This window comes from Pipra filicauda, unplaced genomic scaffold (genome assembly GCF_003945595.2).
Source record: "Pipra filicauda isolate LSUMZ 115617 unplaced genomic scaffold, ASM394559v2 scaffold70_size2993248_pilon, whole genome shotgun sequence".
Classification (NCBI taxonomy): domain Eukaryota; kingdom Metazoa; phylum Chordata; class Aves; order Passeriformes; family Pipridae; genus Pipra; species Pipra filicauda.
Window position 1 is genome coordinate 2362503 of NW_024104876.1, and position 19548 is coordinate 2382050.

General features: G+C 44.4%; 1 protein-coding gene across 1 annotated transcript in view; it reads left to right on the forward strand.

The window, feature by feature from the left end:
- ADAMTS17 (ADAM metallopeptidase with thrombospondin type 1 motif 17) overlaps nucleotides 1–19548 on the forward strand; it is a 165563-nt gene that overhangs the window by 113698 nt on the left and 32317 nt on the right. Inside the window, exons 16-19 of the mRNA XM_027714826.2 lie at nucleotides 3971–4051; nucleotides 8805–8962; nucleotides 12831–12990; nucleotides 14844–14979. Of these exons, the coding sequence (XP_027570627.1) occupies nucleotides 3971–4051; nucleotides 8805–8962; nucleotides 12831–12990; nucleotides 14844–14979 (535 nt within the window). The remainder of the gene's footprint in view (nucleotides 1–3970; nucleotides 4052–8804; nucleotides 8963–12830; nucleotides 12991–14843; nucleotides 14980–19548) is intronic.

The following is a 19548-nucleotide window of genomic DNA, read 5'->3' on the forward strand; positions in this document are numbered from 1 at the left end:
AAGGGTTCAGGTGCCGAGGGAGGATTTGTTCTCAAGCTGACAGCAAGTGAGAATCATCACAGCTGTTTAGACAACAGAGACCTAATTCTCACTCCATTGCAACAAATAGCACTGAGCAAAAGGTGCAAGGTGGGAAGAGTCATGGAGACTGACATGCCCAGCTGATGCTTATCCCTAAAATATTCCTAAAGCTGTGCTGGCCATGGCTGGAAGGGAGGCAGGGCAGCCTGATTTCCTTGGCTTCTACCCCGAGATCTTTGTTCAAAGCACTTTTTCTGGGAAGTTTAGTGGTGGGGTGAGCACTGTTGACTTTCTCACACCTGATTTTGGTGTGTACAGGGATAGGATGTGAAGGTGCAGTACCCAGAGATTGGGACTTCCAGCCATGGGATACTTTTTCCTTTACCTCAGAGTCCGTCTTTCATTGCAGTGTGGACCAGAAGAACAGTTTTGTAGCAGATCAGTGACATTCTGAAGTTCACACTAAATTTCTGTTCTTTCTGGGAGTAATAACAATGGCTAACAATGGATTTTTCTGTGTGGGCTGCTTTCCTCTCGCAAATCTCTCCAGCATTTAAATGAAGATACAGTAGCCACTGTTCACATATTAATCTCCTTGATGACAAAGCCACCTCTTTGTTCTGGTGTCTCTCCTAATATGAGTTACACCATATAATTTGTATCTAGGATTTGCTTCAATCACAGTCTTACATTCCTGAGACACTGATGTAATGCAGATTATCCAGAAAGATTGGTGTGTGCCAAAGTAACTGTTCCCAAGGTGGAGTATACTGCATACAGCACTATAAATTATCAAATAATGAAGTTCTCCTGTTGTATTTTCAAAGCTTCATCTTAACAGGCTGATTTATGGGTGAAATTACTAAAAATACTGCCTGATAGTTGCCAAATCTCGTCAGTCTTTAACCAGTTCCTCATTTAAAGCAGAGCTTTAAGCCCAACCTTGCAAACCCCTGCCTTGCAGACAGTTATCCTCAGACCTGACAGAGCTTTGAGAGTCCTTGGCTTGGGGCCAACTCTCAGACTTTTTTTGGTCTTTCTAGCTGACACTTGATAATCTTTCTGGCAATTTGCAGTTACAGTTTGCTTAATAAAATGTGCCTGGAAAACACTGGAGGTGTTTTCCAGGTGCAGTTATCTCAAAGATCAGGAATCTGTGACCAGAAGCCTCACACCAGCTCCCAGGACCAGAGTGGAGGGGTGGTAGTGACCCGAGTGTGTTCCTGTGGCAGATTTGCATGGATGATATTTAGTCTGTTTGCAGTAGGATTTGACCACTAACTCACACAGTATTGCTGGAGGCAATGAATGAGAGTGTTAAGATGCTCCCAGTGGGGACATGCCCAAGAGTTCTGCTTCACCTCTGAAAGGACAGGTGGGATCATACAGCTGCAAAGCAGTTTGCAGTTCTCTAAGAGGAGAGGGAAGGTCAGCAGGCAGGTTTGTGCCACGTGGTCTCAGTGAGTTAACACAATATGCTTTTTCTTGTTCAGGAGCTGTGAATACAACCCCCCAAAGCCATCAATCAGGATTAGAAATTACATGAGGAGAAAAATCTGGTATAAGACCAAACTAAACAGTCCCCAGAACTAATACACTATTAATAGCACACACTTCACTCTTTACTATTGTAAAAAGTAACATGAAAATCAACTTTTCCACGTGGTGTTTCTCTCATGGCACAGTGATGAAATGAGAGTGTATTTATGGCTCGAGCTGAGCCTGCAGCACAGCTCCACTGCTCACTCACCTCTGCAGTGTGACACACTCCTGGCTGCTGCTGGGTCAGGGGATGGATCCAAAGTTCACTAAGTTAGTGACTGGCTTCCACTAAATTCACAGTAACTTTGTCTCCAACCCCTTCATGATTTAGCTCTGGGCGTTTGTATCTGGCATGTGGCTTAAAAAATAAATAAGTAAATTAATAGTCCCCCAGTAGGTACATTAAATTACCTGAAACTTGGGCATGTTCCAAACTGGTTTGCTAAGAGGGGTGTTCAGATGTGTCTCAGGGGCTGCTCCCTTTTGACAGACCATCCCTGGTCACACCTTTGCTGTGTGCTCATGTCTGGTGGTGGTGGTTGGGTGGGTTTTTATGCAGGTGCATGGGGTGCAGTGGGGATGTTTGATATCTGAAACACTCAGGTTTCACTGTAACTTGGTATCTCAGCTGTTGAAAAACCAACTCCTGGCAATGTCTAGAATAAAACCCAACATCTGTTTGCTTTGATTTCATAGCAGATTTCGGTATTACCTTTAAAAAATTGGCCCTGGAAGTAATGATTTTTCCTGGTGAATCCCAGTGTGTAACAGCAGCTGGGAGAGCCACTGCTCTGGCTTCTGTGCACAGACAAGGTTTGCAGCTCTGCTGCCCCTCTCTCTGGTTTTCCTGCAAGGGATGACTGGCTGTTCCTGAGATATCCTGAGTCAAGGGAGAAGTAAGTAAGGAGGAACAAGTGCAAAGAGAACTGAGCTGAAGGGTGAGATGAAAGTGTCATTCAGATACAACAAGAGGGAGTGTGTCTTTCCCAAGTCATCTGCCCAATGCACCTGATGAAACCCAAGAACTCAAGCCTTATTCAGGAAGTGAATATTCAGGAAGTGAATCCACAGCCTGAGACCCAAAGTCCTCATCTGTCTCACTCCATGTCACAATGGTGAGAGAATCACTTACTCCTGACATGCATAAGGCTGTCACCATCCTTTGAGACCCCCCTGTATCAGCACAGCAGAAGCACAGCCCTTCAGCTGCACTTACATCCCTAAAATAGCTCCCCAAACACTGCTGAATGTAGAGGAGTCACTGCTCTTCATGCCAGCATTTCTCTAACCCATGGCTCTGAACTTCCCACAATTCCCATAAAGGCATCACTGACACAGAACAGTTTCACAGAGCCCTTTAAAGCAGAAAAGGGGCTGAGGGAACATACAGAATAAGCTGCTTAACATCTAAAAGAAAGGGGACAGCAATAACCCCCAAAAGGTGCCAAGTGATACACTGCAAAGTAAACTGGGTGGCCAATTAGAAGGAATCAAGTCATGGTTGTGATGAGATTAGTGTCATTTACAGAGGACTGATTCAAAATCCAATGAAGCCAATGGAAAAACTCTGCCTGGCTCCCAGACCTTTGAAATGGGCTCTGTGTTCCTCTGCTTTGTAGTTTAAAGGCACCACTTCCACCCCATGGAACAAGCCTGTAACTCCACATGTCTTTTAGCATGGGAAAATAGGCTACATTTCCTTGTAGCTCCTGATTATTCTTACAGTTATTCTGTTAGTTAGAGTTGCTGTTAGAAAAATTGTTTAGAGGTGAGCAGTGGTCAGTCCTTGGAAACCTTCAGCTCTGTTGTTGCATTAAATTTAAGCTGTTGAATTCCATTCAGCAACCTGATACCAAGGAGACCATTGCCATTGTATCCTCCAGAATTTTTATATGAAGCTGAAATGTGATAACAATTTTCCCCCCATCTGTTCCACTAATTCTCACTGTTTAGTTTTAGTGTCATGAAAATGTTTTGTGGAAGTGAGTCCTTCCTGACACTGACCACAACCTTGACTAGGGTTGGGGGTTTTTTTGAGGAGAAAACAGGAGCATCTGTTGGAAACTTCATTTCAAGGGTCTGTTCTGTGTAGTGTTGCTCCTGACAGTGACACTTCACAGTGTCCTTGTGCATCCCTGCAGGAAAACCAGGGTGATTCAGAGGGTGCAGATCAAATCAGGCCCAACACAAGCCTGGAGTCACAACTGAGCAGCACTTGTGAGTTTCTCTCCCTCTTCTCGGGCTGAATTGTGAGTCAGGGCCACGCATGTCATGGCACTGAAACTTGGCTGCCAGCTCAGGGATCCCATTTGCAATGTTTCTCACTCAGTCCCCAAGCCTGGAGTTGAGTTTTCCACAGGGAGATATGGAATGTCTGCTCTCACTCCCCTCTCCTCTGTCGCCACAGGTTACATCGAAGCTGCCGTGATCCCTGCGGGTGCCCGGCGCATCAGAGTGGTTGAGGATAAACCTGCTCACAGTTTTCTGGGTAAAAAGACAAAAGAAAAAAGAATGTTTAGATTCAAGCTCAGCTCTGTTTTCTGTTAAAATGACCCTTCTCTAACTGCCCTGTAAGAGGATAGGTTTGTTGCTGCCAGGGAAGCATCTGTTGATTTCATTCTTGTTGCAGTCTCTGCTTTTGTGGCTTGGTTTCATGATGTTTGCTTGATGTGATAGTTTGTGACACTTACAGGCCCTGTGCAACCTGAAAGGGCCAGAGAATACTTTTATATATAGACAGAAGAGTTCCTGAACAGAACTTGGCAGTGGGTTGGACACGGCTGCCAGGAGCACACAGCACTTTGGGAGGGAGCAGGGAAGAGAACAGTGTGTTTGGAGAAAGAAATGGCAGAGACACAGATAGGAAGGCACCCAGCTCAGGCTGAAGCAGAGGCAGGACAGGGCAGATGATATCCCTCAATAAAGTGACCTGTTGCCTGTGCCGTTTCCTGCAGCAGCAGTTGTTCACTTGATGCTGTACCCAAAACCTGATCCTGCACTCTGAGATGGGCTGACTCTTCTCCACTTAGCTCTGTTTTCTCAGGCCAAACAATTTGTTTAATCCTCTTCTCATTTCTACTTCTGTATTCCTTTTGAGGGGAACAGGCTTCCTCTCCTCCTTTTCCTATTGGAAACAAAGAATTAGACATGGCTGTGAGGCTGAGATTTGCATGTGAGGTTGTTGTAGGGCAGTCTGTCAACAAATTTGTTGTTCAGTTACTAATTTCTTAGATTAAAGATTAGAAAGGCATTTGTAAAATGCATCCAGTCAGCTACACTGAACATCTGGTCTTCCGCCTCTTCTCTCCAATATTTGGGGTGTTCCTTTTTTGTGTCATTACTGTGCAATAGATGAAGGGCTTTATCTCCCATCTACTTCTAGGGAGAGCAAGTCACAGAAATGCTGATGCCCCATGGCCCCAAATTCACACTGGGAGCCTGTGGCAGAGCAGGAAGTTCAAGGAAAATTGGCCAAGATCCAGAAAAACACCCAGCACATTGAAGTGTCCTTTGCACACTCAGAGCTCCATGGCCATGGAGTTGCTTCCAGAGATATCTCAAGTCTGTGGTAGGAACTCTGAGAGGATTACGAAGCTTGTCACTCTGAAGGGGATTCAGTAGCAAAACTCAGCCTAGGACCCTTGGGTTCTGATTTCCACATCTTTTGCTTATAATGCTCCATCCCCACAGCCAAAAGGAGATGTTACTGTCCATCACTGGGATACAGGATGACACTGAAAACATTTACATAGTGACTGTATCTTAGGATTTCGGGTCTACTGCCACTGGCTTTCCGTCTTGAGATGCTTCCAGACTTGGCGATATCACTGGCAAAGATGCTTTTGTTCCCTGTCTTTCACTCCAGATTCAGGGGGGAAAAAGAGGGTAAATCATGTCACTGAGCTGCCCCTGGGTCCAAACCATTGCCATTTGTGCCACGTACCACTCCTCTGGTATTTCCACCAGTGCTGTAGCCAGGCTGCTGGGAGGGGATTACGCCTACATGTAACATGTTTGACATAGCAAAGCTTGGTGGAACAATGAGAGCCAGTGTTTCCTTGGGTTTTGCAAATGCTCTGCCTTCTGGAAACCAGCCTTTTTGTTTGTCTTGGTGGGGTTTGCACAGGGTATTTGTCCGGGGTTTGGGCTTTGGCAGATAGTGGAGTTCAAAGTCTTACGTGCAGTGACTGCCCTTCATTGGGACAACGTAACCTTGACTAAAGCAGATGTTTCCCCACTGGGTGGTGAAGATTAGGATTGTGTATATTTGAGAGCAGGACTTGGCCCTGTGTGCATCACATAAAGACAGATAAAAATGTGGCTATTTTAAAGCTTCTGAGTGCTTTTAGCTCTTTGGTTCGTGGTCAGGAGCCAGGAGAACCTCTCTAAGCTTTCCAGGGTTTTCTCTTTCAAGGGACACTGGACACAAAGAGAAGACACCCAATGTCTTGCTAAACTAAGGTGAAGAATAGCAGTAATGGGGTTCCAGTAGGACAATAAAGATGACCAAGAAAACAAAATCCCATCACTCTGATAAGTTTCTTGAATACAGGTCTGTGTATGGAAGAATTTTCTATTTCAATAACACTGACAAAGCTGAGTCCAATCAGGTCCTATTTCTACTCAGAACCGGGTACAGCGCTTTGGAAAGGAGCCCAGCATAATTTGGAATCATTATTCCATGTGCTGGGAGCAGTGCCTGAAGAATTTCCCTCCACCTCCAGGCAACCCACGCTGGCTGCCTTGGCTGGCTGCAACACTGAAAAACCACCTTGAACAGGAAATGCCTGGGCAGTTTGTGTCCACAGGCTGGGAAGCAAGCTGGAGAGACCCAAGGTGGATATAAAGATCTGACTGGATGCCAGCTTTAGAAATAGATGGGTCAGTTCCTGTCTTCCGGCCAACAAGAAAAACAGAAGTTACAGGTTGTTGCTGGGGTTCCTATTCCTTCTGCTCTTCTACTGCACAGCTTTGAGTTTAGTTCTGTCACCTCTGGGGCTGGGCAGAGCCAGGCAATAGTCGTGTGTGACAAAAGCCACTGGAGAAAAAGGAAGTTCTTTGTGTCTTAAGGTACATGGAGGTTTTACAGCTGCAACATTATCTCTACTGATGGGGCGCTTGGTACAATGAAGGCAAACAGTGGTGAAAACACTTTGGCCCAGATGCTCTGCTGAGCCTCCAGTAGAATTCCTGCAGTCCTCAATTTGGGAACAGGTCTGTTTCCAAACTCTCCATCTCCTCAATGACTGAGGGAGCAGTGCCTGCAGCAATCAAAGTCAAACCTTACCCAGAAAAGAGGTTCACGAAGATTAAACGTTTCGGTTTTCATCAGGAATCTGTCTTCCTTTGATGGGGAGCTGGAACCAAAGCATGGTTTTAGTCATTCAGTTTTGAGCATGTGCTGGGATATCTTTGCTAGTCAGCCATGGAAATAGCTTTATCTCATCCCCAGCTTTGATTAGTCATGTCCACAGCTCCTCGAGGCGGCCTGATGGCCGCTTTGATCTGCCTGGAAGCCACTAGGCTTTGGCAGAGGGAAACAATCCTGCTTCAGAATTTTGTCTGAAGCTTGCAGAAGGTACTTTGTAGATGGAGGAACAAAGCAGGAGGAGAAGTGAGGTGCAGACAGAGTTCTATTGCTGTAGCATGCAAATACCAGGACACCATCATACCCCCAGGCTGTGTGCCAAAGAGAACTTTCCTCGGAAAAGAACGTTCTCCCACGTACATCCCACTTCTCCTGGGGAAAGCACACCTGCAGTTTCCCTTGACACTGATTTTGGAGCCTCTCATGGGACCATGGGAGCTGTCAGGAAGCTTGTGTGCAGCAGGACACAAAGGTATTCCACCTTTTTCCAGTAGCTCCCCAGGGTACAGGTCCTCAAAACGGCACATGCAGATGCAGAGAACATTGTGACCTTCACTTGTTCCAGACTCCCCCAGAGCTCAGACACTACAAATGATATGTATATGCTCAGCACACCTAGGAGGGTTTGCTGCCTGTGGAGGCTTGATCCAAAGAGATGACAGTGGCAGATTCCCTGTTGGCTTCCAAAGGCTTTAAGCAGCTCCTCTTACCTCCTTGCATCACACTCAGTTCAGTGAAGGCCAAGGTTGTGTTCTGGGCTGGAAGAGAATAAAACGGGCATGAAATGCTGGAGGTTAAAAAAACCCCTTGTTAAAGGCTTAGCCAAAGGACACAGTGAACCTTGAACTAGGGAAGCTCAGTAACACAGGGGATATTCTGTCTGTCTGCTGTCAGGGCACATTTGAGCACGGTCATGGATCTCCACAAAGGGGCCTGGCACTTTCTGCTGGAACAGGAGCTGCCAATTTTCTCTTCCCTCAGTGCATCACAGCCCCTCTGGATAACTGTGCTTCCGTTCCAATGGAGAAAGCACATCAATCCCTAAATCAGCTTGCACTGATGAGTTAGCAGGAATGGGATGTCCTTGTAGCTGGAGTTATCTTTGAGTGCTTGAAGGATATCAGTGATCCTGATGCAGTAGTTATGCTGGAAGAAAGGACATGCTCCTAAAGATACTCCAAGTATCTTTTCTTCTCAATACTCATTTTCCTTCAGCAGTAGAGCTTTCCATGTTGGCCTTACTGATGCATAGAGGCACTGCCTGGCAGGACGGATGTGATCCTGCAGCACCTGACCTTGTGCATGTGTTTCCAGCTCATGGACTCTGAAAAGGGGTGGCCAAGTTCACCTTCTGTCCACTGACCAGCCTCTGCTTTGTAACCTGGCTTTTCTTTACATCTTTGACAGTTAAATGTTCACATGTTCACTGTTTGAATTACGGAGCACACACAAACTCAGGATCACTTGTATTTTGCACTTGCAAATCTTGTATCAGCACGGAGATTTGACTGATCTGTTTCTCAAGGAAAGTTTAGGAAAATACCGTCTCAAAAGCTGGAAACTAAAAAAAAAAAATCTGCTTGGGAACTAAATTGCAGAGTTGTCTTGTTGCATTTGGAAGGAGAGTTTAGAGATAAGTGATCTATGAATTCTATGTTAATGCTTGAAACACCTTCATCAACCGAAATACAGAATATATCCAAGTTAGACACATTGAGTCACCTAAAAGTGTATTTTCTTTTAATTTAAACTCAGATCTGTTACGCAGTTACTGCATCCTGTGCTCCAGGTAGCCTCAGACAAAGACTCAATAGCCTGTGTTGCAATTACAAATTTGCTTGCCTTTCATTCCGTGGTGTTTGGTTCATTCCAGCTCTAAAAGATTCCAGTAAGAGATCCATTAACAGCGACTGGAAAATTGAGCTTCCCGGTGAGTTTCAGATCGCAGGCACTACTGTCCGGTACGTGCGGAGGGGTCTGTGGGAGAAAATCTCTGCCAAAGGACCAACTAAAATACCACTGCACTTGATGGTAACTTTATATCCTTTGTTTGTGTTTCTTAAATGATGCAACGTAAAGGGTTTATGTCCTTGCTGAAAGTTAAATTTTGATTGTTTGCTCCCTCACCACAGTGTTTTCAAGCTATGCTGTAGTGCCCCTCTTTTTTGTTGCAAAGGCTGGAGAATCCCAGCTCCCTACTTCAAAATAAGTGATGCTCTGTCCTGGGAGAACATTCAGTGCCCCAGTAAACTCATGTCCAGTACAGGATACCCCTGTAATGTGTCACACTATGTGACACATCCATTCCAGAGGATGTAGGTTCCCAGAGACCTTTTTTATTTCACGGACATGCCTGATCACACACATAAAAGGATATTTGCTGAAATACCTTCTCGTCTTATGCCAGAATATATTCTGTGTTTTAATACACTGTTCTCTAACAGAAGACATGCATATTTAGCATGTGCAGATGATACATGTGAATTCGAATCTAAGTAGTGACTTAATTACACACAGAAATGTTCCTTGTTTTCTTTATATTGTTTTTTCAGTTGTATGTAATTTAAGGTGTTTTTTGAAAGTTTTCCCTAATGTTCAACATAATCCTTCTGTTAACGCTGTCATTTTATAAACACCCTCATGGCTGCTGTGTGAGAACAGGAGTGAGAAGTCCACAGGGGTGAGAAGAGCAGGACTGTAGTCCCAGAGCTGTCACTGTGGGTGATGGGGTGACCCATGGGCCAGGCCCTTAACACTGGTGTAACCTTAATGTTGTCATCTATAAGACAGCTGTAATGATGATGCCTGTCTCTTATCTGTGTTCCTAGTTGAAAGTCTGCAAAAAGCTTTGCAGTTTCTATAGCAAGGTTTGCTTAGAAACACGGAATATTTTAATGTGTTCATTGTTTCCTGTTACTTTTTTATCCACTTGCATTTTTCTCTGTGCTGTTTCTTTTCCTTGTGACTTTTTGTCATATTTATTCACTGAAGGCCATCTGTAAGCACTGCTAAAAATCATTTTCTCCCTTTCCTCACCTGATTTTTTTGGCTTGCTGGTGTTCGTTGTGCAACGTTTCCTGACCCAGTTTGAAAAGCTCCAAAGATGCTTTTCACACACACACAAAAAATAATAGTTATACACCACTTTGTCAGTACTTTCTGTGTGTCAAAATATGCTGCATAGGAACATGGGGTGTTTTGTCTTTGCTTTCTCAGATGAGTGAGTTTACCAGGTTCACAGACCAGTGTAAAGCTGGATTCCAAGAGCTGGAATGGTCAGGGGGCAGGTTTGGGCACACCAGCACTTTCCTGACTCGGCCACATGGTTCAAAGTCTGCCCACACAAAGGAGGTGTGTACAGGCACCTTCTTCATCACCAGAAACATCAGCTTCTGCTTGACTTTGGCCTTAACACAAGTCTTCCCTCCTGAAACCAGGACTCTGACAAAGTATCTTGTACTGCCAAGGTCTTCCTAACCCCCTGTGAGAAAAAGGAGTTGCACAGGTACCGTTTGTGAACATGCTGTGCAGGGTTCCTTTGGCAGCTCTTGGAACCTCCTGGGGCATGACTTGGTTGAGGTCTAGTGCAGTAAAGTCTGGTTATCAGCATTTTGTGAACCTCAGCATCAGTATAGTGTTGGTTTTAAAGAAATACTCAGGTCCCCTCTGTTAAGGAGTAAGTAGCTAACATAAGAAACTAGTGATTATGAGGTTCTCCAGGAGAACCTTTCCAGGTACAGACTGGCACTTTCAGCAAACATAAGCAGAGGAAATGTTCCTTCTTCACCTTCCCTCACAGAAATGATTAAAAATGAGGAAAGTAAAAATTACCAGACCACTAAAAAACATGTGGCTTAAAATCCCTGCCAGTGGTAAACAAAGCACAGATGAAGCCTTTGCTTCAAATCAGATACTAATCTTTTCCTTGATACGGGGTAGTGGGTTTCATTCTTTCAACACAAGAAAGGCAGGATGGTTACCAGTTCCCCCTAAATAGAAAACTGTTGTTCAAACAGTGGTGGAATACACTGGGCTGAGAAGGAGCCAGAAGCTTCAGTCAGTGCGTTGTGACCTGCATTTGAAACCAATTATCCCCACGTACACACCCCCCCCAATTATACATGGCTACAAAATTGCATGAAATTGGTTTCATATGGGCCTTTAGATTCACTAGTCTTGCACCCATATTGACATAATAAGGATTTCTTTTTAGGAGCTGGTTTTTAATACTTGAGGCATTTCTCCAAGTGCATTGCTGTAAGTGGATTTCTTGGAGAAATTAATGTTTGTGTAACTAGGCCTGTGCTAGTCCTGCTCTCACAACAAACACTCCCAGAGCAGAAGGAATCTTGAGACAAGGCTGAAGGCTCAGTTCTTTAGAACAAGCTGTTTGTATCTCGTGCACTTCAGGAAAGCCAGAGCAGGACTGGAGCTCTCTGCCTCTGCCTGGTGTTTGAATTGTGTTTAAAAAACCAACGTTTATCTTTGAAATTGTAATGATGAGCACTAGTATTCAGTCCTGGTAGTAAGGCTCCCTCTGTAGCTGAAGCAAAAGCATATCTTTGTTCCCCACATCCTCTGGAAGAGGCTTTTTTCTGCCCAGGGTGTAGAGCAGCTCATGGGTGCTGAGTTTGTAGTGCACCCCCAGTGCTCATGCAGGCTGCCACATCATCACATAGTGATTTATGTGGTTAAACAAGCACCTGACAGCTTTAGTGAGATTATTGGTTAAGCAGGAATGATTTGTGCAAATCTGAAGGGGAAACAATTACTATTGGGACAAAATAGCATTTGCAAATTTGTCTTTTTTAATTGGGCAGCTGCTTGCTTCACTTATGAGAGCCCTGCTTAAAATATCTTGTTGGGTAAGGCATTGCTTCCATTTCAGTGGGTGTCAAAAGCCAGCACAATTCACCTGTCTAATGCTGCTGCTGAAATTATGGGATAATAAGTGTGAGTAAGTCTAAAGCCACAGCATCAGCATTACAGTAGTACTTCTGTGGCATTTGTTAATAGTGTGATAACTCAGATTCCATGGACCTCACACTCCACTGGATATTTTCTAGTCACTTCTGACTCAAGCCAGTGAAAGTGAGATCCAAACAAAGCCCAACATGTAAATCAAAACAGGACCAGAAATCTCATCTGACTGTGGTGAAAAAATAAGCATTTTTCTCTCTTCCTCTGTTAATAGTGAATTTTAGAGTAATAACACTGGAGACATCACATGTGACTCCATGGGAAATAGCCTGCTGCTGGAAGCAGGTTTCACCTTCCTCTGGCAATACGCAGGCTATGAAAATACGTGCTGCCAGCAGCTCTATGATAGGGCTCTTCCTCGTCATCCTCAGGCCTCTGAGGCAATAAAATCCTGCTGCCACAGCTTGTCAGCAGCAATAGTCACACTCACTGTGAGTGCCACATTTCCCAGGAGATCTGTGACTTTTTTTGCATTAGCTATTTTTGCTCTGAGAAGGATCACCTTGACCTTTCAGATGTGTTAACTCTGTAGATGCTCATTAAAATAGTTGCTGTATGAAAAGTGTTGATTTAATGCTTTCTGTTGTCTTACTGCTTCTCTTTGGGTAGTCAGTGGCCTGTTGATTGCACATAAGGCTTAGAGTTCTGCCCTGAATTTCAGGTTTAGACATCTCCATGGCTGTTTTAAATATTCACAAATCATAAGCAGTTGTTGCTCCCGCAGTGCCCTGTTTTACCGATGCCACTGTAATTTCAGGTTTCTAGGTAAAGATTTGGTTGCCTTTCACAAGGTATATTTTATGTTTTATGTTTTAGAAACCTTGGCCTGAGCCAGCATTTCCAGCATTACTGTCTCCACAGTCTGTTGGCTTTCCCAGTACAGTGTGTTGTAACTGCCTTTCTTTTCCTGCCGAACCAGGTGCTGTTGTTTCATGACCAGAATTATGGGATTCATTATGAATACACCATTCCTGTAAACTATACTGCTGAAAACAGGAGTGAGCCAGAAAAGCAACAGGATTCCTTGTACATCTGGACACACAGTGGATGGGAAGGATGCAGTGTGCAGTGTGGAGGAGGTAGGGATCTTGGGAAGCTTGGTGGGACTCGCTGTATGGGGTTTGCAGACACCAGGCATCAGAGAGGGGGATGGAAACTGGCCATGGGAATGGATGTTGTCATAATGAACTCAAATGAGAGCTCGTTCTCACCAGCTCTCCCAGCTCTCATCCCATCCCCTACAGTTAATTTTCACCCGGGATTTTGGCAGGGACTTGCTGTGTCGGCTCCTCACCATAGGCTGGAGCTGCACCTGGATTTGTGCTCCTCAGGTGGCTCAAGGCGCTGCTGCAGCCCCATATCTCAAACCCCCGTCACGTTCTTGGAGCAGAGTCTTCCCAGGTGTTCAGGCACGTTCACCAGGAGACACCTCCTTGCCCAGGGATGGAGCAGGGGCAGTGCTGCTGTGACAGTCCCAGGGTGGACGTGCTGGGAGTCCGGGAGCACACGGCAGAGCTCAGTTTTCACAGGATCCCTCCGATGTGCCGAGACAGATCTGCTGAAACCCTGAGGGGAGTTGATGCTGTGAAACCAGAGACTGGTTTGTCAGCCACTGTCCATTGAATTTTCAGTGCTGGAAGGAGTAGGTTATTCCCTGAGGAAAACAGATCGTTTCCATGCATTCTGGCCAGTCTTTCTTCACCAGCAGTCCCAGTTATTTATGATATGATGTGACAGAAGGAAAGAGGGCTCATCTTCACATTTGCAGGCTCACTGCCCTCAGTGCACTGAAACCATGGATTTATTTTTTTCCGTAAATAGAACTCATTTTAAAATAGACACTTTTACTCATGCATTAAAATAATAATTTCTGAGTCATTAAATCCTCACATGAATGAGTAGGAGATTTGTTTGTGGCTTTATTTTTTGTTGCAAGCTTACTATGTATTTGAATAAAATCAGTGTCTGCCAACCATGGCTCCTACCAGTGGTAGCTTGACAGTTGATCTTTTATTTTGGTTGCCAGATGCTGTTACTCCTTATCCAAGCTGGGAAGGGCCTTTTCTCTTTTTCCCTTCCAAACAGACTTTTACAAAATTTTTATTTACAGAATTTGAGGGGTTTTTTTATTATCTGCTGCAGGTCATGAATGAATAAACTCCATTTGATGCAGGCTCAGGGTTAGAAAGAAGCTCTGAGGAACCAAAATAATTAGCAGTGAGGCAAAGTCACACTGTGGAGGGGTGGCATTTTCCTTGTCACCTGTGGTCATTGTCATGCTGCCCTGTGGCCCAGCTTTCCTGTGGTCACACAGGGGAAGGCAGAGCCCTGAGGGCCACACTGCAGTGTCCTGGGGAAAGACACTCCTGATGTGAGTTTATGTGAGAAATGCTGAGATGTATCCTACTAGCAGGGCTTTTAAAGCAGTATATCTGGAGGACCAAAAGATGAGATTTTCTTACTTTGGAGATTTAATTTCAGCTCTTTGTGAAACAAAACCGAGCCCAGTTAATCTCTCTTGAACTTCCATCACTCCTTTTCAACCCAACTGTTCCTGCCTGGAAGCAGCAAGAGGCAGCTGTCCTGTGGTTATCAGCACATCTGTCTGAGGGGATTACAGGGCACAGCTACCTGTGGGGGAGGAACAAGAAATGAAAGCAAATTGTTTTCAAGATGTTTTCCACGTTAAACACTAGAAAGAGAAAGCCCAACCTGCTGTCCCTGTGAAGGAGTCAATTGCAGAATTATTGGCTAAAGATTTGTAGCTTTTCTGGGGGGGGTGGAAAAAGAGTACAACGGTAAGGCAGAAGTGGAGAATAAAATTGCTTGCAGGGCACAGTCTTGTAGAGGTAGCAGGGAGCTCCAAGCTGCTGAGTTTTGGTTAAGGAGTTGACAGGGTTTTGTTCAGAGTTCTTTTTCGTTTGACTTGTAGGTGAAAGGAAAACCATTGTGTCCTGCACCCGAATTATTAACAAGACCATGACACTGGTGAATGACAGTGACTGCCAGCGAGTGACACGCCCCGAGCCCCAGGTCAGGAAATGTAACACACACCCCTGCCAGTCACGGTAAGGAGCTAAAAACCACTGCAAACCAATATCCCTTCCCTTCAGAAATCACCCATTTCCAAAGCCTCCATCTGGTGAACACAGTGAAAATGTCTGAAAGCATTGGGACACATTGTTAGCCACAGTAAGCAGCTGTAATATTCATTTCCTTTTGTTGAGCAGGTCAGATTTTCATTACCTCAGACAAAGCCCATTTAATCTGTGGCCAGCAAGGCCAGATTCCATGCAGGCTGCCTCCATGCATTGTTTGGGGATGGTTTTCTTTTCCCCTTGGCTGCCTCCTGGGAGACAGAGCAACTTGCAGTGTAAAGTTAGACAAGAGTCCAGTGACTGCATATCTAACCTTTTCCTTTCCTGAATCAGCACAGAATAGGGTCTAATTAACTGTCAAACAGTGCTACCAAAAAAAAAAAAAAAGAACTCAAGAAATTATGATGAAACACATTTTAGATACCTTCTTCAGTAGGAGTGCTTTTCTCTTCAGTAGGAGTAATTAGGGATCTAATAGTAATAAGTTTTAAAAACAATAAAAAGCTCTCTTTCTGATTTGGCAAGCAGTTTTAGCTGAATTACTTTTGATCTGCATTGTGTAAAAAAAAAGACTTTTCTGGCCAAAATGAGGAAACACAGGAAGGTACATTAATTTGTTCAGTTTGTTTGCTAACAAAAAAGTTCGCTCTTGCTCTGCAGTAATCTTTAGCATTGTAGGCTACCATAGACTCTCCAATTTTCATAGTAGTTATAACATAAAATCAGTTTAGAATAAAGCTGAAAAATACCTTAAAAATCATATTCAAACAAACCTGCTGGCTGTTGCATCTTTTATATTCAGACAAGCCAGGGAAATGCTCCTACAAAGCTAATCCTCCTTGCAGAAACAATGGGGAAAATGACAAACAGCACACTTCCTTCTAATTAGACCTGCACTCTGATTAAAGTGCCCTGGAGCAGGGAACTCCAGTGTCAGGTCATCCATCAATAAGGCCAGGCTGGTTCAGGTTTCAGTTTCTGCCTGTTATTGCTGCTGTACAATATTGTGGCCACACAGCTTTCAGTACTGAAAGGTAAAATGAGATGCCCCCTGAGCTTCCAGGTGTGTAAGGAGAGCCAAACTCCCAGTGGCTTCGAGGAAGCAACTGGCATTTCCATGAGGAAGTTTCCTAAATCCAGTGATGCTGGGATTTCTGTCATGTCACTCTCAGAGAGAAACAAAAAGCATCTGCTTTTGTTTGTACCCTGCCATGAAATACTCCTAGACCTTTTATGAAGTCACTGTGAGGAGGCTGGAGGAGGCCAAGCAGGTACCTGGAGGGCATCCAGGTGGTGGAGATGAAAGAAAAGCAACTTAAAAAGCTCTAGAAGACGTGGGCAGCTTCTGCCTCTATCAGGAGGGCAGAAAAGGGAGGTCCTGGCTGTCAGGTCTGCTATAGCCCCAAGACCCACAGGGCTATTTCTCAGGGGGATTCCATGACCCTGAATGAGCCCCTGGATGTCTCCTCCTTGTTGCACACTTCCACCATGGCATTGCTGCCTGTCCAGGTCAGGATAAATCACACAAAGCCTCCTGAGAAAGGATTACTCTGTTCCTATAACCAGATTTGGAGAATCTCCTTTGGAGATTCAGGTCCAGTCCTTATTCCAAGGTATCTCTTCTTCTGTGTGGGGTTACCAGGCAGTTTACAGCCACAATTTAGCAGAGTTCTCCCCAGGAACAATCAGCTCTGGCACAGTGTTCCTCTTGTTGGTCCTTTTTTCCAGAGCAGTGACAGCAGAACCAAATGCTCTCAGTACCCGGAAAGGCCACAGAATCCTTGCTGATGATCTGATAGACCACACTCCCTCCCTCCCTCCGTGTAGGCTACACTTTCACACTTAACATGCTTTTAACTGGGAACATTTTCAGAAGCACATTCTCTGTGCCTCTGTAGAATTTAAATTTCCACTTGCGTTTGCCCACCCAGACATTAGAAATGCATGCTTAGCATATTCTCTGACCAAGAACATCTTAAAGAAACCATTCTCTTTTACCATGTCAATGCTTTTTTTATGAGCCCTGAATTTGTTTTAGGGTTTCAAGTAAAATTATTGTAGCATCTTGTTACAATAAGGTCCTTTCCCGTTTCCACTCAGACCTAAGCCCTTCACCTGAGTTCAGAAGAAGGAACAATGCTCTCCTTTCTCTGGTAAACCTGCTCTGTTTTGTGCATTTTGAACTACATTTACACTTTCACTCAAAATTTAAGAGAATCACCTTACAGAGTGTTTATCTCTAGAGAGGGGTCTCATGGCCAGCACAGGGCTGGGTCGGGGGACACTCAGTCTCTGTTTCCCTTTTGGATGTGCTGTGTGACTTTAATTCACTATCCCACACTGTCCCTTTGTTTCCTCCCTCAATCCATGTATGACCCAGATTACAAACTCTTTGGGATGGGCTGAGATCATGTTGTTTAAATGGAGGAAGAAGCTGTTGCTGTTGAGATTGTAATAAAAATAAAAAAAATAGTTACATTATATAAAGTGATCAGGAGAAAAAAAGGGTACGTTATTAATAACAGTGTCTTTCTTCCACCACAATCCCAAAGTGCTTTGTAAATTATATATCCCTTTGAACTTCAACCACCTCTTGAGAGAGCCAAATAATGTGGGCCAGGGACAGTAGTTTCACGAGGCCAAGGAGAAGATCAGAACTCTCCAAGTGCAACCCAGCATCTGAGAAAAACAAAGCAGGATTTAAAAATTGGTTGGATACGCTGACATGTTTTGAAATTAAACGTCACAGAAGAGAATTTTCTTAAGGGTTTTGTTGAAACTGGCAAAAATAAAAGAATCTTTCATTCTTTATTATTGTTACTCTTTCACCTTTTAAAAAAAAAGTGCCTCTTTTTCTTCCTATTTTATTTTTTATGTTCCTTGACCCTCTTTTTCCATTAAATTCTTTACAGCTTCCTTTCCTGTCCCAACTGCACCCTATTAGCACCTCTTTATTCTAATCCTCTGCCTAGCTCTTTAGGTATTTTTTACAAAACCCTGCTGTAACCAGATGGAATCTGGATTCCTGCATGTGGTGTGTATGGGCTGCTTCCAGGGCTCTGAGCACCAACCCAAATACGCGGCAAACCCAGCGCTGGGGCTGGCACCGGGCTCAGGAATCACAGATCACATCAGCTGTTATTACTGAAAACACAGGTCGGCCAGTGGCCACACAACTTCAGCGTGCATGGTTGGGGCTGGGAATGTGACACTGCTCCCCTCCAGTGCAGGAAAAGAACCAAAACCACACGAAATTTCCCAACTGTTGGACTTGCAGTGGAACGGCCGGTGAGCAAACGCTGGGGATTTTTGTGCTCTTCGCTGCAATGCATTTTCATGGAGGTTGAGTCCATCCAGGGACCTGCTGAATGAGTGCTGTTCCTACACCAGAAATCCCTGCCTGCATCTGCAGAAAGCCACAGGAGACCTGAGCCCTTAGTTTCACTGTTTAGGACTTGAAAATACCTCCTGAACCCAAGGGTTAGTTTTCTGCTTCCACCAGCAGCATGTTATAGACTCCCTTCCATAAACTGATTTTGCTCCACTGGCTCCTTCCCTCACTGGGAGGCTCCACTGTGACCTTGCTGTTCTTGTGGGTCAGGATCTTTTATTTCCAGCCTTAATTAGTCATTGTCATTTTTCAACCTTTTTTCTGTGCATCAGCTCTGTTCCTTTGCTTATACAGTGTTTTCCTTCCCTTGCTCTTTGCCTTGGGCTCAGTGCCATATGAGACAGCAAACCATTGTATCTCCTCCTTCCATCATTTTTCTGGGCTAAATCCATTACTTTAAGTTCTTACTGCTTTTTTTTCATGGCTGCATCATATTTGTGGCTTACAGTCATTGGAGATGTTTTCCTCCTCATTTTTTTCAGCCTATGAACCCTCCTTTAACACAGAAATGCCCGTTATTAGTCCCTAAGCACACAGCCTTGCACTCTGTGCTATTAATTTCCGTCCTATCTTTGTTATTGCAGTACTCAAGGTTATTCAGACCTTCCTGGATGACATCCTAATCCTCTGAGGTATTGACAGTGCTTCTACACTTTGTATTGTCAGCATTTTCCCTAATTTTTCAGCATTTTTCTTCTCTCTGTGCCAGAGTCATTAATGAACAGACTGAATTGGATCAAATGCAGGGCAGAGCTTTCAGGAAGTCCACTAGTAACTAATCTAAATTCCTTTCATACCTGATACTCCTTTGCAGTACTACAGGTGAGTGAGAGCCCGGCTCTCACCTGCCATATGAATTGCACAATTATATCCATGTTTCCCAGCATATCACCAGTAAACATTTCCCATGCAGCAAAAGGACTTCTTCACCAAACAGATTAAATCTACCACATTTCCTTTGTCTGCAAACCCAGTTATTTTAGTCAAAGAAATGCAGCCAGTGAGTTTTGCCTGAAGGAAGCCCATCCTGCATCCTTTTAGCACCATGTCCTTGATTATTGTTGCCCTCCAAATCCTCTGTAAAAGCTGGCACGCTGCTGAGGTCAGGGCTGTGGTTACATGGATCACTTCCTTCTTTCTTTCTTCTA